The 26,830-nt window shown below is 36.7% G+C and overlaps 1 protein-coding gene across 1 annotated transcript in view; it reads right to left on the bottom strand.

Annotated features, from left to right (window-relative positions):
• LOC144252336 (pleckstrin homology domain-containing family H member 2-like) overlaps positions 1–26,830 on the bottom strand; it is a 164,552-nt gene that overhangs the window by 35,027 nt on the left and 102,695 nt on the right. The window contains 9 exon segments of the mRNA XM_077794731.1: positions 10,586–10,666; positions 18,769–18,930; positions 20,243–20,329; positions 20,492–20,602; positions 20,693–20,829; positions 21,114–21,258; positions 21,904–21,998; positions 23,624–23,699; positions 26,476–26,828. Of these exon segments, the coding sequence (XP_077650857.1) occupies positions 10,586–10,666; positions 18,769–18,930; positions 20,243–20,329; positions 20,492–20,602; positions 20,693–20,829; positions 21,114–21,258; positions 21,904–21,998; positions 23,624–23,699; positions 26,476–26,828 (1,247 nt within the window).

Here is a 26,830-nt window from a genome sequence, read left to right as displayed (position 1 = left end):
GAAATGTTTAATGTAGTAAAAAAAAAAGTAAAACACAGAAATGTCCTTGTCATCTGTATCATTTCTAAAGATACTTCTGTGATTGCTTTTTTCCATTAGTATGTCATTTAATCCAATTCTCTGTATGCCTGGTGATTTTTTATTGGATGCAGACATTGTGTATTTTATATCATTGGGTCCTAAATTTTTTTGGTATTCTTCAAATGTTTTTGAGTTTGTTTTGAGTTACAATTAAACTACTTGGATGCAGTTTGATTCTTTCAAGTCTTCTTTTTAAATTTTCTTAGGGTGCACAGGAACAACCTTTAACCTAGGACTGCTCTGGGCCCAATAACCTTCTGAGAACTCTACTTGAAGCCCAGTGTGTTGGGAGACCTGTCCCTTCTGGATGATGGGAAAACAAACTATTTCCAGTTCTGAGGGAGCTCCAAGGAGTGTTTCTGCCTATTGCTTTCTCGTGGTTCTTGCCTGAGCCTCTGGTAGTTTCCTCATACATGTATGCTTACCAATTCTTAGAAGAAAATTCAAGAGGCACATTCTGTAGATCTCTGAAGACCTCCCCTACCTGCTCTAGTTTTCTCCCAACTTGTGCTTCCTAACCATCCTGACCACCTCAAATTCTGAATTCTGTAATTCTGTCTCTGCAACTCAAGAAGGCTGCTAAACTCTATTTGGGTGCTCCTTGCTGCACTGCAGTTTTGAAACTCTCGCTAGACAGCATCCTTATGCTGTGGCAATCATAGGACTTCACTGCATTTAACACAAATGTTCTCAGGAACACCATGAGAACCACTGTGCATGTTGTTCAACGTGTAAGAACCATCAGTAAGATAAATCCAGCACTGTTGCTCCATCATAGCAAAAGTAGAAGTTCTTCCTTTTTATCCTCTAACTGGTTATTATTTGTACTTATAAAAGGTTTTGGTTCATGCTTATTAATTTTGTACCTCACTATCTTATGGAATTCTCTTTTTGTTTATAGTAGTTTTTAGCATGCTCTTTTTGAGTTTTCCAGGTATACAATTATATCATCTATAAATATTTTCATTCCTGGCTTATCTTCTCTAATTTACTTTTATTGAATAATTATATAGGCTAGTTCCCTAACAAAATGTTAATAATAAGAAGAATGATAAATGTTAGATAATTTATACTTTAATTAAAGGTTTAAAAATAATAATGGGAAATAAATTTGTCTTATTCCTCATTTTAATGGAAATTTTCTAACATCTCTTCACAAAGTATAATTATTGCTTTCAGCTAAGACAGAAATATTTCATCATGTTAATAATAATAATCTATTGCTGTTTTATGAATGTTGAATTTTTCAAATGAGTTTCTAGCATCTACAGAGATGATTACCTTATTATAATGGTAATAGATATTCTTTTTTTTAAAAAAAAAGAGAGAGTGAGAGAGGACAGAGGGAGAGAGAGAGAGAATTCTTAATATTTATTTTTTAGTTCTCGGCGGACACAACATCTTTGTTGGTAGATATTCTAATATTTAGCCATGATGGATTTTTTTGGGGGGATACTGGGGATTGAACCCCGGGGGTATTTAACCACTGATCTACCTCTCTGGTCTTTTTTATTGAAATATGCATTTATTTTTTGTTTTGAGACAGGGTTTCACTAAGTTGCTTAGGGCCTCACTAAGTTACTGAAGCTGGCCTTGAATTTGCGATCCTCCTGAGTCTCCACCTCCTGAGTCACTAGGATTATAGGCTTATGCCACCATGACCAGCCATGTTGGATTGTGATTGCTATTAGTTGATTGTTTTTGCATGAAATGTTGTCTGTTTAGTACAATCCTTGCTGGAGCCTGGTATCTAAGTAATACTTCACAAAAAGTATATGGTGGTATGATGATCAGAGATTGGTTCAAAGCAAACTAAGGTCAGGGAGCACTGCAGATGGGAAAATGGCCACATGCTGATGACTGTGGATCTGAGTGATGGGTACCTTAGGCCTCATAATATACTCTCTACTGTAGATTAGAAAATTTCCAAATTAAAAAATGAAAGGAAGCCAGGTACAGTGGCTTCCCAGTAGCATGTGAGGCTGAGGTAAAAGAATTGCAAGTTCAAAGCCAATCTCACCAACTTAGCAAGGCCCTAAGCAACTTAGTAAGACCCTGTCTCAAAATGAAAAAAATAAAAAAGAGCTGGGGATGTGGCTCAGTGGAAAAGTGCACCTGGGTTCAATCCCTGGTACCCCCCCACCCGCACCCCCCAAAAAAGAAAACATTGATTTGGGAAAATTTTCTTCCTTTTCCATATTTGGGATAATTCAACTAGTATTAAAATTATCACAAATAAAATGTGGTAATCTGTTGAATAATTTCGATCCTTTACATTTCTTTATAAAATTGATCACTTATACAGATTTTCAAATATATTTGTATGGTATTTCTTAGTTTTGGTATTTGCATGTTCTACAGGTAAATTTTTTAAAAAATATTCTATTACATAAGTTTAAAAAAATGAATGAAAGAAGAGAGGAAGAATATGAGCTAGGAGCCAAAATCCTTAATGCCATTTGAGGAGTTACCAGAAGGTGATTGATTATAAGAGATGGGTTAGAGTGATATAGTTAAGTGGCAAGTTTCAAGTGGTGAGGAATTTCTAATAGAGATGGAGAATAAGAATTTGAAAGTAGCATGAAGAGAAGGAACTGCCCTCTCTCCCAATGCTGAGGCTGCTCTCATGTGCAGTCTTTCTATTTGAGAAGTCCAGGGGAAATGATTCTACTGATATGAAGTGTTTGACATTAAACCATACACAGTTTATTTCAGTAAATCCCAAATACTCACCTCTGAAATCATTTAAAAGCACCTAACTTTATTTCAAATAGATTTTTTTCTAAATGTTTTAAATTTTTTTTTTAGTTATAGATGGACACAATACCTTCATTTTGTTATTGTTATTTGTTTTATTATTTTTTAAATTTATTTTCTAATTTATTTTATTTATTTATTTTTTTCTGAGTGGAAAGTAGAAGCTTTATTAAAGGACAGCAGAAAAGACTTCTCCTGGAGGAAGAAGGGGACCCAAGAGGTGGAATCCTCTCATTTATTTTTAAATTTGTTTTATATGAAAGCAGAATGCATTACAATTCATATTATACATATAGAGCACAATTTTTCATATCTCTGGTTGTATACAAAGTATTCACACCATTCGTATTTGCATACATGTACTTAAGGTAGTGATGTCCATCTCATTCCACCATCTTTCCTACCCCCATGCTCCCTCCCTTCTCCTCCCTCCCCTTTGTCTTATCTAGAGTTCATCTAAATCTCCCGTGCCCCCCACCCCTAACCCCATTATGAATCAGCATCTTTAAATCAGAGAAAACATTCAGCATTTGGTTTTGGGGGATTGGCTTATTTCACTTAGCATTATATTTTCCAACTGCAAGTGCTATGATTTTATTCTCTTTTAATGCTGAATAATATTCCATTGTGTATATAACACAGTTTCTTTATTCATTCATCTACTGAATGGCATCTAGGTTGGTTCCACAGTTTAGCTATTGTGAATAGTGCCGCTATAAACATTGTTGTCATTATTTTTTTGTGTAGCTGAGGATCGAACCTAGTGCCTCACAAGTGCTAGGCAAGCGCTCTACCACTGGGCTACAACCCCAACCCCTCAATAGATTTTCTTAATTAAAATAATCACATTTTCAGTTTGAGAAAATGAAACTATATAACTCAAGTTATTATTTTTCAATTCAATTCAATTTTTTACCAACTTAAAATAATTTTACCTTGAATAACTTAATGGCTTCTGTCTGCAGAGCTTCAGAAGGTAGTGTGGTCAGGGGGGAAAGGATTCCTTCTTTGCTGTGACACAAAGTTGAGTGTCTCCATATCTGGGAGGCTACATATCGAAAAACAGTGAACAGAAAATGGAATGATTCTTTATTTCTGTCTCCCATTAGATCCACTCTTTAGAAATTAGCTCATTCAGGTCTGGGCATTCACTCATTCAGGTCTGGCTTACAACTTTCATCATGAAGCTCGGCAACATTACTTTATTTCAATTTCCAGGCCACTATGACTCTAATGTTTCTGTTTTAGATGAAGTAATTTAGAAAAGTTGGGTCCTAATCTACTAGGCTATGACAAGTCCACTGGGACACTACTACATTGTTTAACTGTGCCAACAGGTGGTGACCTAGGTATAGTGATGACAAATACATGAGAAGATCTGGGGACTTTCTAGAGAAGCCAAATAAGAGGAGGTTTAAAGAAGAACTTGAAGTCATTCCTAAAATCAGTTTCTTAAATTCCTGTGCTGGATGCTGCTAATAAAATATATGGTCTCTGTTCATATGTGTGGCATAGGATAGAATCTAAGATCTCAATGGGAATCCTTACCCATTAAAGCTAATTTTAATGCAGAGCTATAAATGCTACAAAAGAGTTAAATAGCAAAGTACATTGAGACACAGATTTAACATCATTAAGTGCTTTTTATGAGCCAGATGCTGAGGTGGAGTGCAGTGACAGAGGACAGCCTAAGACTAGGTAGGATTGCACTATGTTGGTGAGTATTCTAAGGAAGGCTAGTATTCCAAGCAGAGGGAGAAATGTGAGCAGGGTCAGCCGGATATGACAGGACACAGCACACTGGGAAATGATGGTGTCTCTAGAGCCTCATTTTCCCAGTGGGATTTCTGGCTCATGACAAGCAAAGTCAATGTCAAGATGGATACATTGCAGGAAAACAGGAACCTGTGAAGTGAAAATTCCATTTAAGCTAAGGGGTGCATTCCATAAATGGTAAAGCCCTAAATGCTTGTGAACTTACAAGAATCCCCTTCTATATTTAGCAATTTGCAAACAAGTTGTTCAAACTCAGATCCAACATTCACATTGTTACTTCCAGCTGCAACAGTAAGATGATAAAGCCAGGTATCCTTAAAACCAGAGCACAGTGACAAACACGTTAATCAAGGTACAGTTTTGATTGCTTCAGGAAAATAACAATTTGTAGCAACAGTAGGGAACTCTGAGACTCAAAACAAACCACTTTGCTTAATTTTTATGCCTTCATTCTATTTATTTTTATGTGGTGCTGATGATTGAACCCAGTGTCTCACATATGCTAGGCAAGTGCTCTGCTACTGAGCTACAGCCCCAGTCCTCCTTAATTTATAAATAATAATTAGAAGCCAATTAGTGAATCTGAGGCAGACTCACTTAAATTGTGCTCATATTTCCTTTTCCTAATGTTTACATTTTTATTATTTTCTATATGTGTTTCTTAGAAAAGTATGACAAAATTAAGGAGAGTAATACATGTTAAGAGATTAGAATAAAACAACTAGTTAAAATAATTTTAAGAAATACAATAAGTTATATCAAATTTAAAATCTAACTTCTGAGGTAATATATACAGAATTCTTAAGGAATCCAGAAAATTTTAAAAAGAAAATAACATTCAATTGTAATCTAGAAATCTTTTGCTATATGTGTGAGAAGAAAAGTTAACAATGTTTTCCTTAATAGCCAATTTTACCAATATATAGTAAATAAGCCAATTTTACCATATATAGTAAATAAGTAATAGTACAATACTACATAAGATAAGCAAAAAAATCCATTATTTCCCCCATCAGTTTGTGATATATGTCATATATGATTACATATACATATAATACCTTTTAAAAGAATGCCTGGGGTGGGGGCAGAAAAAAGCATGCCTTAGTTGGGCGCTATGGCGCACACCTGTAATCCCAGTGGCTCAGGCAGCTGAAGCAGGAGGATCACAAGTTCAAAGCCAGGCTCAGCAACTTAGCAAGGCACTAAGCAACTCAGTGAGACCCTGGGATTATTTTTTTTAAACAAATGCCTAGAGGCAACTTGATTATCCACATTGTTGCAAATGTGGTAGCAACAAAAAGTCCAACTGCAATATGAATTCTGAACATTTAACTTTTGAAGAACAAATAAGAGAGAATGATTCAGATTATTCTCTAAATAACCTTACCCATTTCCTAGTGAAGTAATTAGTAATAATTCAGACAAAATATTCAGATTTGTTTATCTCAAAGAATTGATCAGTGATTTGATTAAGCTACTGGATCAAAAGGACAAATGTAGATATAGACTCAATACTATTCAGGGAAAAAAAGAACAAGCTGGATATCTGGTACAAAAATTAACTATCACCCCAGACCCAGGTAAATGATGAGTGTCCTAAGTCTATTTATTAAATGTATGTAATATATTCCAAAACAATGAAATTATTTTCTCCACCTTAATTTAAGAGCAAGAAAACCTTACTAAAGCTGATGCACACTGAATTTATCTATCCTTTTATGGACCCAAACAAATATATCTGCCATGTTGGGTGTTTAGCATATTTATTTTAAAACTTTTGCTTTAATTAAGTATATTTATTCCAGGAAAATCCAGAGTGTCCTTCAGATTTATGACTTCTAAAACATCTGGCCAGGTTTTCAACTGCAGTTCTGAAAAAAGTCCATTCTAACCATGAAGACATTTACCATAGCACATTTCACACCGAGTTCCTGGACCCAGGGCTTGGACTCATTTTCCATCTGTGCTCATTCCTAGGTTGAATCCGTCCAAGTTCCTGGCTTTCATCCCAGCATGTGTTTCACTACTTCCAAATGCATAACTCCAGACCCATGACTTTTACATAGGTGTCTGACAGCATCTCAAACTGTGTTCAGCAAGCCTGCTTCAACACCCTGCTCTGCTCAGCATTTCCTGTTCTCAGTTACTGGCAATTTCATCTTTTTAGCTGCTTAAGTAAAAATCTCATCACTGACCCTTTTCCTTCTCTCATATCTCACATCTTTCTGGTCAACAAATCCTGTCAGCAAGACTCTCAGAATATTCTGGTCACTTTTCATACTTCCATTGTCACCACTCACCTACAATCATCTTCCACCTGGATTATTACAATGGCCCCTGACTATTTTCTTCTTCATTCCCTTCAGTCGATTCCTAACAGAAGCCAGAGTTCCTGCTAGATGTGGATAAGACCATCTGCCTGCTTTTCACAGCCTTCCAATGGGAGTTCTCATCTCAGAGTAAAAGCTGAAGGTGACATAACACATCACTCAAAAGACACCTGTTCAGGCAAAGGGTTATTTTGCACTAAAGGCATTTAAAAAAAAAGACAGATGCTAGAAGGGCACTCTGACACTTTTCTTCCCAAAGCAGAGGATAAAACTCTCACATGCAAGAGATCCTCCCTGTAAAAAATAACACTCTGCTCCTCCTCAGGGAGGGAAGTTGAGGCCAAGGGAGCTTGCACAACCAGACCTTGCTAAAGCAGCCCATAATTCACTAGGGCTTCACCCTGTGAATGTTCCTAGCCTGTCCCTTTGCTGGGCATGTTTTTCCAAATTCCTGCTTTTCATCCAGTTCAATACCACTCTAGGTCATTGGGTCTTCATTTTCTATTTTTTCTTTTTTTATTGTAGATTGTTCAAAACATTACATAGTTCTTGACATATCATATTTCACACTTTGATTCAAGTGGGTTATTAACTCCCATTTTTATCCCATATACAGATTGCAGAATCACATCAGTTACACTTCCATTGATTTACATATTGCCATACTCATGTCTGTTGTATTCTGCTGCCTTTCCTATCCTCTACTATCCCCCCTCCCCTCCCCTACCCTCCACTCTTCTCTCTTTACCCCCTCTACTGTAATTCATTTTCCCCCTTGTATTATTTTTCCCTTTCCCCTCTCTTCCTCTTGTATGTAATTTTGTATAACCCTGAGGGTCTCCTTCCATTTCCATGCAATTTCCCTTCTCTCTCCCTTTCCCTCCCACCTCTCATCCCTGTTTAATGTTAGTCTTCTTTTCATGCTCTTCTTCCCTAGTCTGTTCTTAGTTACTCTCCTTATATCAAAGAAGACATTTGGCATTTGTTTTTTAGGGATTGGCTAGCTTCACTTAGCATAATCTGCTCTAATGTCATCCATTTCTCTCCAAATTCTATGATTTTGTCATTTTTTAATGCAGAGTAATACTCCATTGTGTATAAATGCCACATTTTTTTATCTTCATTTTCTTATAAAGGCTGCTGTGTCATGTAAAACTGATAGTAAATAAATTCGTATACTTTTCTCCTAGAATCTTATTATGGCAGTTTAATTCTTTAGTTCACTGAAACCCTACAAGGGCAGATTTAAAATTTTGCTTCCTCAAAAAAGCCATGTTTTGACTTTGACCTATGAAACCCCATATCATTTTGTCCCTCTCCATCTCTGATGTCATCTCCTAGTATCCTTTCTTAAAAGACTCCAGTCTAGTGCCTCCAGACTTCTTGCTATTTCTCAAACACACCAGGCATGCTCCTGCCTTGAGTCCTCTTCACGTTTTGTCCCCTCTGCCTGGAAATGCATTAAATACATGGCTGCTCTTTTATTTCCTTCAGAACCTAACTAAAATGTCCGCTTCTCAGTGAGGTCTTGCCTGGATGTCTTATATAAAGTGCAGTGTTATCTATCCTCTAGCTGATTAATAGAGAAAATTAGTTTAATTAAATATATTGTCTCTCATGCAAAAGATGATTTACCTGCATTAAATTAATAATAACTATACACTCAGTATTTTCTATGTGCATTGAATGAAAAAAATTCTTCTAAAATTAAAATTATCTACCCTTCTGGAAAAGTGAGTAAAACAGAAGCAAAATAATAGGTCATTGATAAATAAAATGAAGAATTTAAAATTTAGATGAAGAAAACTAAGCCCACTATAATATAAAGCAATACTATTCTATTGTGTTCTTTAGACATACCATTCCTATGAAAATCTGGGTCCCATTCACTTCTATATTTAATATGGTTATTCATTGAACTAATGGTTTGAAGTATTTTGATTTAATTTAAAAAGACACTGATCAAGATAACCAAAATTGTTCTGGAAACATCTGTATCAATTTATAACACAAAGGCAGCCTATACTGATTTACATGTATTCTCAATATTTTTCCAGTAATTACAGTGGACTTCTGTTGTATTTATATTCTTTTGACTTGTTTCTTCTGTGACCAATACTATTCATATTTATTAAATTATATTTCAATATAGATTAAAACATATACTAATTATAGAAATTTAAAAAGCATGGAAAGGTATTTTTAAAAAGAAAGAAAAATCATCCATAATCTATTATCACAAAAGTTAATCAGTATTTGAGTATAGTTCTTTTGGAGCTGCTATGTGTATTTTTACATAGAGGTGCTGGGCTGGAAATTATAAACTCAACATCCTAACCATCCTCCTGGAAGGTCTCCTCATAACAGCAGATGAGCATCTGGGAATGGCATTTGCCAGCATCTCCTTCTCTGCCTGGCTCCAAGTTAGAGTCTGCCTATGAGAGAAACTGCATGAGGTTTGGAAGTTAAGGGTGCAGGAAGGAGTTACTCTCCTGAGATAGCTGCAGCCAGATGCCTAAGCTGATGTGAAATGCACAGAGGCTTCTGGGTAACTCTTGAGGACCATCTACCTCAGGTCATTGGTCCTGAGGTTGAAATCTTTAGTCCTGACCTTTCAGATCTTCAGTGGAGTTCCCCTGACCTCTATCTCCTCAACTCTCCAGAATATAATTTGTTATGTAATTTTTCTAAAAATATGTATGTACCTAATTCTACAGTAAATCTTTTTATACATGAACACACACAGAATGGCTTCTCTTTTCCTGACTGAGAAGTTAGTCAGGACTACACTGGGTACACAGTTTGTATTGTGCTTGTTCAGGTAGAATTTGTATATGAGCATTTCCCCACATTTCTTCAGAGGCATCCTTTGTAATGAATATCAATTCCATTCCATCAGCAATACTGAAAACAACATTAAAAAAATACAGCTGATAAGACCCAAGGGTGCTGCCGTGAAAAGGGAACATAGAAATACCAAAGGACCCACGTGGTCACTGGACCAGGAAGGCTAGTCTCATTAACACAATCATCAGTCACAGGCTGTTACCTGGAGCGGGCATCATTATTTTATGCAAGTACTTGTGGCACATGTTGGCAAAAGTTTTATAATCTCCTTAATGATGACTTAGCAAACATTTCATCTTTGGATGATATACTATCTTTCTATTCTGAAATTGAAGATAAGTCTTTTTGGAGAGGAAATTACCTTGAAAATGAATACATGGGATGTAAATAGGCAGATGAATGAACAGGTAAGTTGTAGCCAGGTATTTAGGGGACAGGACCAAATTCCTTTTCCTCCCTGATCTTCTTTCTAGTTTACTGTTCTCTCCTCTTTACCTTATCTAGTCTGTCAGAATGGGGGAAACTTGAGAAAGTGATGGTTGGGGTGAGGCAGAAGAAGGCTTTTCTCTTCTAGGTCTTAAGTGATACATTAATTAAAAATTACTAAAGCTTATAATTAAGAATCAAGACTCTTGTAGGTGACAGTGAGTGATTACCTCTCTAATAAATTTAATACCAAATTCCATCCTTATCAAAAATTCTCAAGTTTTATCTAGCAACAGGTGAAAGAAAAAATTTAAAGCCATAACAAGCAAAACTTTCCTCTAATTAGCATATTAAACATACATACATACCTTATCTTCTTGACTGCAAAAATAATACAATGTCTTCCCTATAAGTGTACACCAGACTCTCTTGGAGTAGCCAAGTTTTACCTGAAATCATATTTAATTGAATTACAACATAGTTTAGAGTGCTGTATACTTTAGAGTATAGCTTATATATTCTATTTGAAGTTCTATATCCAGTTTGCCTACGATGTAAGAGATATTTCAACTGGACTGTCCAAATGCTGCTTAAAACTTACCTGTCACAGGAATAGCATGACATGTTTGTTTTGGAGCTCACCATTCAACACTGAATGAATGTTTATTATGTATCAAGTTTGATGCCTGGAACCTGAGCTTTCAAAGGTGGATTTAAGAAAAGGTGCCAATTTCACTATTGAGTATATTCCATGGTTTCCAGTATTTCATGGATTTCCAACAAACTCTATGGCTCTATACTTTAGCACCCTAGTGTTAGAATTAAGATTAAAATCTAAAGAATTCTAGAGATTTTCTAAATGTAAAAAAATTCATTCATTCAAAACATGGATGTCTTCTCCAGAAGTAATTATACAAAATAAAAAAAATAGCATGAAAAGTTGATTATTATACTGATTATCTCCTACATATCAGGCACTGTATTAAGTGGCTAGGACAGAATTTGACAGGTCTTGACTTTGAATAGTCAGAGACTGGTCTCAGTCCTGGTGAAACAGATATGAACAAGACGGTCTTTTCCTATAAGGAGTTCACAGCTTTGTGAGAAAAACAGACGATTAAATCAGCAGTATACAATACTTCATCAAGAAAACAAAGAGGTGCCATTTATATACAATTCTGTGGAAGACATCTTATCAAAATGTTATTGGGTATTGCAGGTTTATCATCATTTGGTGGCTTTAGGAAGGTGCATGCTGTGGTTCCTCCTTGCTCTAGTCCTGCCCAGGTACAGGCCCTGAAGATCTTTACCACAAAGTCTAGGCTATATACTCCATCCTAGTAAATCACGAAGAACCCCATTCCCCCCAATGAGTAAGACTGAGATAAAGCCCTGTTCCCCCAGACCTAGAATGTGGTGTCCTGGTTGGGGTTGCCCTGGAATCCTACTCCCCTGGCAGCAGTCCTGCCAACCCAGCCCTGCCAACTTCCGCATGGAGGCTAGACCCTCTCCTGCAATATAAGAAACTAGCCAGTATACCCAAAGCCCATAATATTTTTGTCACTCTTGCCCAAGATGATAAGAATTAAGGAGAAAAATAAAACAGGGAAGGAGAGAAACTTCAGGAAAAGGAGGGGAGTATTATAATTTAAAACATGGGGACTGAGAATGTGGCTCTGTGGTGGAGTCTTGCCTAGCATGCATGAAGCCCTGGGTTTGATCTCCAGCATCACAAAAACAAGCAAACAAACAACAATAATTTAAAAAACCATGGTGGGTGAGAGGGCCTCAGTGAAACTGGTAAGGCCCTGAGGTAGGGGAGAGGAGCGATGTGGTCCTCTGAGGAAAGAACAGATGTGTCTAGTGAGAGATGTGCCTAGTGAGTCTAAGGAGCTGTAAGGAGGCCTGAGTGCCTCTGGCTCAGCAAGGAAAGGGAGAGGGTATGGGGAAGAGGAAGGAAGTGTACAATTTTGCAGGATCTTGCAGGAGTTTGTAATGATGTATATTTAAATTGAGTAGGAATTTAAGTAGTAACTGTAATAATTCATTGAGAAGATATACAAAGTATATCAAAGAATACAAAGTTTCAGCACAATAGTAGAACAGTCACTATAGTAGGAAAGGCCAGGACTTGAAGCCTGAAGGACCAAGGCTTAAACTTCAGCTCTACCACATACTGGATGGATCCCCAGGCAACTGAGTTAACTTGATTGGATTAAGAGGCTTATGGGTGTGTCTAGGAATGATTGGCATTCGGGATAGCCAACTGAATGGTGACCCTCCCTAAGCGTGGGCAGCACCATCCAATAGGATGATGGCTTGGATAGAATACAAGTTGGAAGAAGAAGGAAGCAGCAGCTAATGCAAGCTCCATTCTTCTTGAAAGGAGTCTTGATTCCTGCTGAGATCTTCTGAGGATATCAGACTCTTGCTTCTTCACTCTTCCAAATCGGACTCAGCCAGCGATTCTCCAGAAGCCTTGGGTCTCAGACTAGGGTAGCACCATTGATCCCTCTTGTTCTGGGGCTTCAGCCCCTTGGAGTGTGCAGCTTACTACTCGTGGTCCATCTCTCCATCCTGGAGACTCCCACTGTGGACTATCTAGCTTTTGCTCCAGTAAACAAACCTAATAAGTCCCTTTTTTATAACCATACTTCCTGTTGATTCTGTTCCTCTAGAGAACCCTAATACAAACTGATTGTGCCAGATACTATCTGAATGTATTTTACCTGTTTAAAAAAATTTATTTAATCCTCCCAAAATAGTGTGAGGTGGACACTATTATTATCCCCAATTACTGATGGGGATGCTAAGGCACAGGTCCTGTGAGGAACTTGCTCAAGGTCACACGAGTGGCCAAGGAGTTGTGCACAGGCAGACTGGCTCTGAAGCCCCTGCCCAACCTCTGCCATTCCATCTCCCCATCCTTGCTCTCTTTATTTCCATAACCTTTGCCATCCCTCCATTTTTGCCTCCATCCCTGCGCCTCACCTGGTTACCCACAACCCCACTGTGAACAGCTCCACTTCTGCAGTTTACATTCTGCTCCCTGATCACAGCCTCCTCCCGCCTCCCTCTCTCTTATTCACACCACTGCTACTTCATAACCTCATTCATCTGATCTCTTTTATTACAGCTTCTCACTTCCTTCCTGGCTGCTCTTCCTTCTCTACCAACTTGGGATTCCATGTTTGATCACAAACAATTCTTGATTCAAGACCTGTGATTAAATTGCATTCTATGCTTTTAACAAATCCACCCAACAAAACTTGATCTCCATTTGCCTTTAAATAATTCAGTGCAGAATGTGGGAAGACAGCCGAGTGCAGTGGTTCACATCTGTAATCCCAGTGGCTAGTAGGCTGAAGCAGGAGAATCTCAAGCTCAAAGGCAGCCACAACAAGGTTTAAGCCTTAGCGAGGCTCTAAGCAACTCAGCGACACTCTGTCTCTAAATAAAATATTAAAAGAGCTTGGATGTGGCTCAGTGGTTAAGTGTCCCCAGGTTTAATCCCTGGTAATAAACAAACAAAAAGAATGTGGAAGAAGAGGGAAGGTTACAAGGGATTCTATGACGTGATATCATATTAGCCAGAGTTAGTAACTGTTGAAACAGGATGATGACTATGCGAGGAGTCATTATACTGTTTTACTTTCACTAAATTCTCATAATACAATGTTGATTTCAAATCATCCCATCTTAAAAATGTCTCTCCTGACCTCGTGGTCCTTCCAGCTTTAAAGGTTCTCCAGACTCAAATATTGCACCTACTCATCTACCATTTTCCCTCCAACCTACTGCAATCTGCTTTCTTCCCTGAGCACTACACATGTGACACCAAGATCACTCCCTCCTGGCCAAATGTCCCACTCCCTGGCGTTCAAGATGCTCACTCTCAGGGTCTTTCATTCATCGTCTTGTGGGCCATTAACTTTTAGAAACCCAAGTGTTCCCCTTTTAGCCCTGTGCTCTGCACACTAGGCACATTTTTCCTGGCTGATTTCTCTCACTTTCATGGTTTCAGCTGCAACACAGTTCCTTCCCTTCAGTCCAGCCCTCTCCTCTGATGTAAACTGGTGTTCTGCTGCCTGCTGGGCTTCTTAGCTAATGTGTCTGTACAAGATCTAAATATTGACATGTTCCAACATAACATTTCCATTGTCCTAAAACTGCTCCTCTTTCCTGAGCTCTCTCTTATCTGGCACCATCTTTCACCCAGCATCTTTATTTCAACTACTTACTAACCCTCAATTCAATCAAACTGAAGATTTTACCTCCCACCATTATCAAAATTTATCCTCTTCTCTTTCCTAATGACCCCTTCAGAGCACCCTCTTCTTCATGTCAACACTCCTCCTGTTCTTAAAATCTCCACTTTGCCTCCCACAAATTAGTCTTTCTCTCAGCAGAGTAATCTGTTAACAATAGGAATATGTCCACGCCCCTATTAAAAATCCTGAAGGGTTCCACAGGTCCTCTAGGAGGAAGAGACCAAAGCACTTCAGAAAAAAGTGGCTCTCCACAACAGGGCCCCTCTGGCTTTTTTCCAAAGGACTTGTAGTGTAGGTGGCGCTACTTCAAGAGTTCATTCAAGCTGCTCCCCCCCCCCCAACCTTCCCTGCCATGTCATTTGGTGTAACTAATTTCCACTCTTCCTTAAAGACTCGGCACAGGCACATCTCTGAGAAGTCATTTCTCTGTGACCTTTATGATACAATCCAATAACTGTGATTTTTCACATATTGTAAATATGTTTCCATTCCTCTCTTTCCCATTAGATCATGAAGCTATCTGAGGAATGGGAAAGTGGCATACCCATTTGAATAACTTCCAGCCTATTGTGTTGTGTGTGGTAACTGCTCAACAATTTTTTTTTTGGTTTGTGATTTAAAGAAACAAACCTGCATATAGAACATATTTTTAAGCATTAAATGAAAATCATGTGAGAGAATTTCCAGAATCAAATCAATCAAGTTCTTAATACCTAGCTGTGTATTTCTGTACTGAATAATAACAATATGACCACTTGAAAAACTTTCCTTCCCTCTAAGTATTCAAATGCTGTTCTACAGTATCTCAAACTGTAGCCTGAATGTCGGTTTGAAGCAAGTTACTTAGAATAACTGAGGGAAAATTTTCCCTTTGAAGGTGAAAACAAAATTGGGGGATGGAAGGGGGCATGTGGACAAGTCCTCATAGTGGCAGGAAGAAATCTCGTAAGCATCCTGTCTCTAAAGCCTGATGGTTCTGTCACTGATAACACATCAACCTAAATTCATCCAAAATGCAACCAAGGAATGGGAAACAGAATTGCAGAAGTGTAACAGGAGCAGAAACAGACAATGCCATGCTCATAAAGTGAAAGGAAACAAGCAAACAAACAAAACAAACATGGGGAAAATAACAGACCCTTACTATGGAGTCCTACTAAACTCAGGGTGTGATAGAGAAATAAGAGGAAAGCTCTTTATTTTGAGTTGTAGTAAGAATGTGGCTTAAAGTGGCACTGTGTTTCTTGGAAAAAAGTGTATTTGCACAATATTAGGGAGTTCCATGTCCCATCAGTAAATGAGAAAACATTTTTATAGAAATGTAATATTTTGGAAAAAACATAATACATATCTTGCAGGGTAAAATGGCACATGCCTGTAATCCCAGTGGTTTGGGAGGCTGTGCTAGAGTATTGCCAGTCCAAAGCCAGCTTCAGCAAAAAGCAAGGTGCTAAGCAACTCAGTGAGACCCTGTCACTAAATAAAATACAAAATAGGGCTGGCTATGTGGCTCAGTGGTTGAGTGCCTCTGAGTTTAATCCCTGGTACCCCACACCACCCCAAAATAGTACATCTCTCTATTAAATGCACTGGTGAATTATTTCTTTCATTACAGCTAGTCAGTCTATACATATTTCTGAGTCCCCCACCTACATTCCACATTATTATTAGATATAAATTATATGATAGTATAGCTCCTTAACCTCTAAATTTTTTCACCTCTTACACAATCATAGTACATAAGTGATGACTGATTATGTGTGTGCAAATGTTTTATTGCATTTTCCCAAAAGCAACCAATAGGATTTCTTAAAGTTTTATGATGATATTAAGTGATCTTGTCCTTTAGAATATTTACCCCATCCTGTAGTCCTCCATGTAGAGAACCACATTTCTATATTCTAGCAATTCACTGTTATTTCTAACAGACCAGTGGTATCATTGTATTGTGCTCTTTGCCGGAACTTTTTTAAAAATTTATTATTATCATCATTTGTCAAGAGTGAAAGGAGTAGGATTTATATAAGTGAGAAGAAAAGAGAACTTCCACAAGGTGAATGGGGAACTGATAGCAAGTTTTCCACTTAAATAGTCTAGGGGCTGTATACCTTTTGGGTAGGGCAGTGATGAAAATTCATGCTAAAGAGACACTGGAAAAATGTTAAGGCTATTGGCTTGGTCCATAACCCTCCAATGAACTATCTCCTTTAGTCCCTGAGTTTGAACTTTCCTGTAATCTTCTTTTGGGTCCAACTTCATGTCCATTTTCCTGCTGTTGCAGAGAAAAGGAGTTGTCTGGGATGTTTGCCAAACCATTTGTGAGACTTTAATAAACATAGTATACTTGCTAACGACCCCAGAGATCTGTTAGTGATTTATATACTGCAAGAAATTTTCAATTTGAATTTAATACATAGAACGATTTTTAATTTCATAGCAATTGATAGTCCTAAGAGCATAGCTAATTTGGAACAAACAATCTAGTATAAAAGGAAAAATAGTGCTTGTATCTAGTAAATGTCTGAAATATAATAATAATACTTAAAAGTCAATATTTATTCATTTTTAAATTAGAAAACAACTAAGCAAAAATATTATAATTACACAGAAATAACCAATATTCCTTGGTATATTTCCCTCAGACAATTTTCTTTTCTTTTTTTTTAAATATCTTTTATTTTATTTATCTATTTTATGTGGCACTAAAGTTCAAACCCAGTGCCTCAAGCATGTGAGGCAAGTGCTCTACCACTAAGCTACAATCCCAGCCCTCAATTAGCCAATTTTCTATGAATACATAAAATAAAAATGGAATAAGAATATAATATATGCACTCTACTTACCATCTAACAATATATCACAATATATTTCTATAGCATTAAATATTCTTCTGCCACATATAAAAGGCTACACAGAAAAAGCATTATGATTGTATAAACATTTCTTTAAGCTATTCTCTACCCTACATCTAAGATGATCCTTGTTTTTTCTTATTATAAACTATGCTGTGAAAGAAATCTTTCTGGGATAATAAAAGTGTTCTAAATCTTTAATGAGGTGACAGTAACTATCTTTCAAACTTCATCAAATGCCATACTTGATATTGGTGCATTTCAGAGTTAAGTATGTTTATTTACCTCATTTAAAAAAATCTTTATACTTAATTAAATCTTTTGTAAATTAAGATTATTTCCTAAGGATAAATTTCATAGGAAATTTATACTAATTTTAAACTGGGAAATTTATAAACTAAGAAACTTATCCTTTCAAAGGACATGTTTTTGCAATATTTGATATTCATTCATTCATTTGTTCATCCAAAAATACATACTGAGTTAACAACTGGGCTCAAACATTCCCAAATTATTTTATAGAGTAATATAATACTCTCATTAGTAGATCTCCTAAAGTGTGCCAATATTGGGTTTCAAAAATTTTTAAAAATGTTTTTGGGCTGGGGATATAGCACAGTTGGTAGAGTGCTTGCTTTGCATGCACAAGGCCCTGGGTTCAATCCCCAGCAACCCACACACATACACACACACACACACACACACACACACAAATAGAATAAGGCAGGTATGGTGGTGCATGCCTGTAATGCCAGCGGCTTGGGAGGCTGAGGCAGGAGGATCACCAGTTCAAAGCCAGCCTCAGCAAAAGCAAGGTACTAAGCAACTCAGTGAGACCCTGTCTTCTGAATACAATATAAAATAGGGCTGGGGATGTGGCTTAGTGGTCAAGTGTCCCTGATCTCATAATATCTTAAAAAGCTTTTCTTCTCACCAAATTTAAAAATGATATTTATTGTTTTAATCTATGCTTTTAATAAATAATGATTGGTGAGAGTAAAATGTTTTTTTTTTCTGATTGATATGATCAATAAGATAGTTTGCATTTATTTGCTCTGCTATTTCAACTTCTCTCCCTTGGTTCCCCCTCAAGTCCCCCTCATCCTTCATCTACTAATCAGAAAAAAAAATTGTTAAATATTTAGGATATTAACGAGCTTTCACACCTTTTAAATACCTTTTCAAAGTTTTTCATCTATCTTTTAGAAATTGTGCTTGTAGAATTTTTAATAGCACATTTATATTTTTATGTATTGCAGTCAAATTTTCATTTGTCAACTTTCTGGTTTTTGTTGTGGGCATCAAACTGCAAACACACTTCCCCACCACAATACAATATAAACATTTGATACTCATATTCTCTGACACCTACTTTTCCTGATTTGCGGGGCAAATCCACTTAGTAGCCTGAGACAGTGCTATGCACACGAGGTTCCTGAGTAATCCCTTCATTGTTGGTTTTCCCTCAGGCTGCAGGAAAAATGGGTTAGCAGCTTGGATCCAAAGAACATTCTGTAACACTTTAATCCATTCTTCCAATATATTGGTAGAATCTGCAGTCAGATAGTATGTGTGTTTTTCAGTGGTCAACTAGAATGGGATGAGAAAGCAGTAGGGAAGGTATCTGTGAAGATTTAGGATTGTTATCATGTCCTTGTCCATTCTTCAAACATCATTTACTTTACAAGGAAGCAAACATGCAAAACCTTGGATCCTAGGTTCTAAATAAATGACTCCACAATTTTGTATAATACTTAACCACTTTTGAGAATTATAATAATTAAATTTTTGTTGAAATGTTTTCTTCACTTTGGTTTACTTTAAAAGTTTTCATAATATTAAATTTTGGATTTATGATTTTACATTTTCACCCATCCCATTTTTGTTTTTTTTTTTTCCTTAAATGTGCCACAGGTGCCAGGTTATTGAAATGAGGATCAGAATGACTGGAGATGTTGTTGTTGAATACAGAGAAATAAGGAAGTCACCTATAAATAAAACAAGAAGACCTTGCATGCAAGAAGAGAAATTTCTGGAAATAACATGTGATCAGATATTATGAACTCACAATTTTCCAGTCTCAAATTAATCACATTGTAAATTTTCCAAATATTTCAAAAGCTTACAAATCATTCTTAACAGCCATGCTCCAAGACAAGGCTTTCCCTAATTCTCATTTCTAACTCTCTGAGTAGTTCCAGGTCCATTGGAAACATTGATAATCTACCTTTCTGGAAAATGTCTTCCACCCTCTGAAGGAGCAAGATGATAAAATAATGTTTATTGAAAGCATTTCAGAAATAGTAAATTTAAATTACATATACCAGACTATCTCAAAAGCCTGTGTTTAAACTGAACAGATTTAAGACAAGACCAGCCTTATGTGTAGGTAAAATGGGCAGCTAATACCTCTCTGCTGTGACTAGGAAGCACAGCCCCTCTGTTCACCAACTGTTAAGTTGTTATAAAAACCGTATACGTGTTATAGCAAGTTCATGGAAAAACTGTCATTGTCTAATTCTGTATTAAAATACAGATACTCCTGAAATTAATCATATAATGTATTACTAACATCTTCTGGGAATTCATTTATCAGCTAACCCTTCCTAAAATAGCTTGACATATTAAGAGCTAAAAATACCTGGGACATTAAATATGAGGAAAGAAGAGTGTAAAGAAAGAAAAGGTAAAGAAAGTACAGTGGGAGTTACCCAACAGAAATTTAGTTTACATTACCACATTAACTAAAAAGTCTTACAGTGTTAACATACCTTTGAGGCATCAAACTCCAAAGTGAATAAGAAACAGTGAATAATCCAATCTCCTTTCCACTAGCTTGGATCATTGAGAATTGAATTTTGCATAATATATATATATATATATATATATATTTAAAAAGTACCTGAACTGTTTGTTTGTTGTCTCCTCTTAAAATACTGCAGGAAGCACTAAGTTCAATATGGCCCTGGGGTTTTCTAATTACATCACTCTCTATGAAAGGAAGAAAACCAAATGAACAAAGATGAATAGTAATAGTCATAAATAAGAAATGCTTTGCATCATTAATTACATTACCGGGAAGAAAAACAGTGAACATTTTAATTTATAGTTTGAGGAATTCAGTTCTGAACAGCAAGCATTTTCTACTCACTGGAGATTTGTAGTAAAGTAATTCCCCACCTTTGAGAACGAACCATCTCCGCTTCCAAGTCTTGACCTTACCACTCATTTTTAGTAAATAGTCAGATTTTTCCAGTGGTTCCTAATTTTAAGAATTTTTAAAAAATTTGAGTTTCCTTTTGGAAGCTCAAAGTGATTCATTAATTTTTTAAAAGTCTGATTCAGGGCTTACATTTTTACCATTATCACTGGAAGTCGAGCAGGTTTTAGGGAGCTTCTGCTCAGGCTGTAGGCACTCTGTATCTGCAGAGTAGGCATTGAGGGGAATGGCATAGTCATTTTCAGAAGCCACAGAGGAGACAGACACTCCTGGAAGATCAAGGAAATACATCAAGTCAGCATTTAATACAGGGGTGGTCCAAATGCTGGTAGTGAGAGTTCCTGAATCATAAACCTCCTCACACTACATTTATTCTCATTCCTTTGGCCATTAAAAACTTTTAAAGCTGAAAACAACTAAGGGATAGGGACCATCAAGCAAATTTCTAAGGAAGTCACAGGAATGCAAATAATATTTTGTTGTGATGACAACCTCGGCTAATTATAATAAATAAAATATGTGCAATAGTCTACTAACTTGACTTTCCCCTCACCTTTCTTCATGGCTCGGGGGCTCCCAGGCCCACTCGGGTTGCGCAAGTCCGACTCTGATGTCTTCGAGCTGGATCTGGAGCCATCTTCTTCCTCGGAGCCAGAGGAATCGTCCAGGAAAGGGCTGCTACTTATTTGGGTCGCCTTCTAAAGAAAAGCAGAACAGCCTCCCTGTATCCATCTCTAAAGTTATTATTATTATTTTTTTAGACAAAGAATGTTTTATAGGAAGAAATCATGGAATATGGGTTTGTTTGTTTTTTAAGGATTACAAGAATATATTTTGCCAGTATGAAAGTCATGTTGTCCAACCTCAAATTCTAATTATCAAGGCATTTGTCAATTATAGAAAACTTCTGAAATCATAAGGTTATCAATATCTGACAGTCCTCATTTTTAAGTAGATACTTTTGGCAAGGAAGGGACACTGGCACTGATAAAAAAAAAGATCTTTCTAAATTAGGAGTTCCCATTACATCATTAATAATATGTTCCCTTTAAACAATTAATAGCCTGGGTTTTTTTTTTTTTTTTTGGTGTGTGTGTGTGTGTGTGTGTGTGTGTGTGTGTGTATCACATGAAATTGGATGAAGACCTCTAATGCTCTGAGAATAAATATCTTCCTCAGATTTTTCCTTTTCTTCTTATTTTTTAATGATAAATTAATGTGAACTTCTAAGACCTTTCTACAAAGGGGGAATCTGTAGAATGGAATGGAATCTGGAACTTGAACAATTTTCCCAGTGCATCATGAAGAGAACCATGTGTTTAACAGTAACAAGGATGAGTTACCCCTTTCAAAGTTGTATACACTGAGGTTGTCATATTCTTGTATTTCAGAGATGTATAAAGTCCTGATGTGGTATAGGACAGCATGGTGGCAGAATCTGAAACAAAAAAACAATGTCATTTTCTTTTTTAAACAAAAACTTCTAACAAGCACATTGACCTATTTGTTATGAATGTGGATTAGCATCATTTCCAATTAAAGAGAAATTGGCTTAACACATGTGATTATTAATTATGTAGTCTGTTACGAATCATGGCATTTACAGTTTTATAGATGCCCCTTTTTTACATGACTCATTATTTCCTTGTGTATGCTAGTCCCCTGCAGTGAGACTATAAGTTCTTTGAGAGCAAGAATCATGGCTTTCATTTCTTCAGCATCTCCATGCGTGCTTAGCTCAGGCTGCACAGAACTAGGTAAGACAACTACTGACTGGCAGACTCAGTGGAAGGACCTATGAAGATGTTCTCTAACATTCTTGGTCGGTATTAATGTAGGATGGTAAAACCCTCTAATTACTGTTGTTAAATGTTTTGAAATGTATTTGATTTTTTGAAAAGTGATGATAAATGTTTTAAAATAAAGTGTATTTGAAATTGAAAAAAAAAAAGATGTTCTTAACTATTCACAACCCTGTTATTGACCTGGTATAAAAGCATCATCATTCTTAAGCCTTTATCAAGTGAATCTAATGTTGAAAGGTTAGAATATGATTTCTTGGTAAGAACAGAAGATAGTTGAAATGAAACAGAATATCAGTGATTACCACCTAAGACATGGATAAGTGGTAGAACTGGGAGGACTGATAGAAGGAATTACAGGAAAATTTCTCTTTTTATTCCAGATGGTTCTATGTCATTTGGTTTCATTCATTCATTTATAATGAGCATGCATTAGTTGTATAATAATTTTAGGAAGGAAGGGAAAGAGGAAGGGAGGAAGGAGAGAAAAGACAGAGACTAACATTTTTATGACTTTGATTCTGAATGGCTGAGACGCCAGTTTCTCCACTGTAGTCTCTGAAGTATTTCTACATCAGAGGTACTTTCCACATCAGATTTGAATGTTTTGGGATTTCTATATTAAGTAAGATGAATTTTAATTTTAAAACATAAGTCAGCAATCTTTGAAATTGTCTTCTCAAAGTTTATATAATTTGATTTATTTTTAAATAACATTAGACATTTGGGAAGTTGTTGGCTATGAAGTAGCAATACAAAATCACAAACTTTAATAAGAACTTTTTTATTGTGGTAAAAAAGCACAGCAAATAAAATTTACCATCTTAATCATTTTATATATTTATTTTTTAAGTTGTAGTTGGACACAATACCTTTATTTTATTTATTCATTTTTATGTGGTGCTGAGGATTGAACCCAGGGCTTCACACATACTAGGCGAACTCGAGCCACAATGTCAGCCCCCCATCTTAACCATTTTTAAGTGTACTATAGTGTGAAGTATTTTCACATTGATGTAAAACAGACCTCTAGAACTTCTTCATCTTACAAATCTGAAATTCTAAAACCATTAAACCACAAACCTACTTTCCCCACCCCTCCTAGCCCTTGGTAACCACCATTCCACACTGGCTAACTCCCTAGAGTGAAATCTTACAGTATCCACCTTTCTGCACCTGTCTCGTGTTTGTATTGCGCTATCAGTCACTTAGCATGACATCCTCAAGGCTCACCCATGTTATAGCATGCAAAAACACTTACTTTTATTAACATTTTCCATATTGAACACCTCAGACATTCGAATGCCTGATTTGGCTACAGCATAAATTCTGCTTTCCTAATGTAAAAAAAAAAGAGATTTGAATAGGATGTTTAAAAAGAAAAAATGATTACTTTCAATATATATGTTTTTCATTGGTTGTTAAAATTCACTAGAAGACAGAATTATTATAGAACTTAGTACCAATAAAACAGGCCACAGTGAATAGTAATGTAGATATCTGTTTCTATCTCTTTGTTACTCCATTATTATTTCCCAAATTTTTGCTTGACATTTTAAATTCTTTTGAAGATACAGGGAGCAAGTAAGAGAAGTTTATTCATCATTATAGGTAAACACGGTCTCTAATAGTCTACCATTTTAGAAAATGGGTACATTTTTAAAAGGAAAAATCTTGAATGGCCATAATATGAAACAGAAACTATTCACAATAATTGATTACACATAAACACATTCTTTGTTATTCTATCATTCTGGAACATGGTGAAAGAAAGAAAAAAAACTTGAAGTCAGAAAGCACAGCTAGAGTAGGATTAAATGCCATCATCTTCTGACTTCAACATACATTTCAATCAAGTAGAAAAATACCTGAGGTCAAATAATGAGAATTGCAATGGAATTTATAACATTAACATGTTCTAAAAGTTGGTTATTTTGTTTTCTCCTCTTCTCTAAGAGAGATCTCTAGACTTGCTACGAAAATGTTTATTAGCCCTGCTCCTGTGAGAAAAAAGACCCTAGGTGGCTGCTAATGCATGGATCACCACGTTCTGAATTTTGTAATGCATCTAATTTGGACCCATTTGGCTGGGCCACGGTCTAGCAGGCAACCAATGCCTCCTGCAAGTGGCTCAAGAGGAAACTGGCATAAGACTGCTGATCTTCAGGAGCACTTTAGATTGAAGAGCAGCTGACTTAACAAATCTAAGGCAGTTACAGAGACTAACAGCAAAACAGGCAGGTCAGAAAGACAGATAAGGGACTAAACAGGAGACGGGAGGCAGTAAGAGGCCACAGGACAGTGGGAGAGAGTAGGTAAGCAGGAAGAAAAGTGGAAAAGAATCACTGAGGATGAGTGGACAGGCTGAGCCACTGCAGAGAGGGCAACAGCAGGCACTTCCTTCTAGGGCGTTGACTATCAGAGGGGCTGCTGAATCACAGGTTGTCCTACCAGAGTGACCACTGCATTTTGAATGATATTCAATTCACTAGAGATAGGGATTGCCTTAAAATGAACTCTTACAGAGACAACTAGAACACATCTTTTCCTTGAAGCCTGAAAATACCTGAGAAACAGAAATTAAATCTCAAACTTAGCCAGTTTGTTGAAAGGCTTTTGAAAGGCAATGCTATTCTCCTCATCCCCCCAGGACTGAATGAATAGCTTCAAAGAGGAGGGGATGGGAGAAGGGCAAAAATGTAGTAAAATGGTTTGCAAAATAAAACAAACTTGAAAGACTAACCTAAATGCCTGAAAATCTCCGTGGCAAAATTTCAATTTCTGACTACCTAAAGGGCAACATAACTGGCATTCCAGAGATGACATGCTGTTAACGTCTACTCTTTTCGTGCCATCTAGAATTTGGTAATATACTATAGAATGTTTCACGTGATACCAAAACAAAATGTTCTCCTAGAAGCAAATAAAAGCAGATACTTCTCAAGGTGTGGATTTTACTGAGAAAACATGGCTATCCTAATTTGCACATAAATGGGGTGGTTACTAAATTATAAAAGAACACGGCTCCATAAACCAAAAGATCTGACAACCTAGATGTTTCTCTGAAGGCAAAAGTTTAAATTGTGCCAATATGTAAGGGACAACTTAAATCTATAAAATAGACCAATCCACTTTGTTTCAAATATAGGAATAATTTTTTTTTCATCTAGCAATACAGATAGCTATTCCTAAGAAGTAGTTCACAATTGACAGGTTAATTACTGTAGTAATAGTCAATGCCTTAATAGAAGAGGATTCAATCCATTCTAGATATGTAGGGAGATGCTTTGGTTAAAGCAATGGATTTCAAAGCTCACGGGGAATAAAATGAAACTTTTCTTGAGCCAGTCAAGTAAATGATTATGTTAAAAAAACTTGTCCAATTGGAGTTCAATGTCCTGGTTCAGAATCTACCCAAAAAAATCACAGTTAAAGGGAACCCATTCTTCCCTATTTTCTGATTTTTTTCTTTTATATGAAAGGACTTCTAGTAATTAAACACCTTGATGTCTCTCTACCCATTCACCTTCTCCTTAGCATGCACAGCCAGCAGCTTTATCCTGAGAAGTAGCTCCCATAGGAACCAAACCCCTGCACTATTTCTCTAGATAATCTATTCTTAGCAGGGCACCAACTCACTGGAGGAAACCTGAAACGGTCCAGAGCTGCCTGGGCCTGGGTGAATAAGTCTAGTAAATTCCAAAGTCCAACACTGAAAAGTTTATTTGCCCACCAATTTTCTAAAACTAATTTATCAGTAAATATGGTAATATTTTGATCTCTATCTCCTTCTTTCTCATTTGGTTCAGAACATAAGTGAGGGAAGAAAAGGGGAAATTGAAGCTGGGTGTAGTGGTACATGCCTGTAATTCCAGCTACCTGGGAAGCTGAGGAAGAAGGATCAAAAGTTCAAAGTCATCTTCAGCAATTTAGTGAGGCTTTAGGTTAAGTACTTAGTGAGTCCCTGTCTCAAAAATTAAAAAAAAATAAACAAAAAGAGAGAAAGAAGGGGAAATTGTATTTTGAAAACCAGAAAATCCCAGAGAAAAGTTGGGTTTGAAAAGATTCAGAAAGTAAAACATGAATATGTGCGTTGAGGGGGAATATAATTACCCAAGATGGAAACCAGTGCAGGGGAAGAGTGGGAGGTTTGCCACCCGCAGCCTTCTTTGCTGAGTCACAGGTTTCTTGCTCATCTGGATGTGTAGATTCCAAGGAGTCAGAGCAGAACAATCCATCCTCACAACTCGTGTCTATATTCTCTAAAATTTCTAGGCTGTCACCATCAACCAGATCCATATCGGTTTCCTGAGGTCTCAAGGGTCATATTATGCTTATAGCATTTCTGTTGGTACCAAACGTCCTGTCGGAACTTAACTGTGGTTGGCTTAGGTGCCTTTTGGTGAGTGCTACACTTATGCTGAAAACGTTAGGAATCCTTAACCTTGAGGGTGATAGGTGTGATGAA

Source organism: Urocitellus parryii, unplaced genomic scaffold (genome assembly GCF_045843805.1).
Source record: "Urocitellus parryii isolate mUroPar1 unplaced genomic scaffold, mUroPar1.hap1 Scaffold_40, whole genome shotgun sequence".
Taxonomy (NCBI): domain Eukaryota; kingdom Metazoa; phylum Chordata; class Mammalia; order Rodentia; family Sciuridae; genus Urocitellus; species Urocitellus parryii.
The sequence above is the reverse complement of the archived record's forward strand: the minus strand, read 5'-3'. Positions and strand labels throughout refer to the sequence as shown.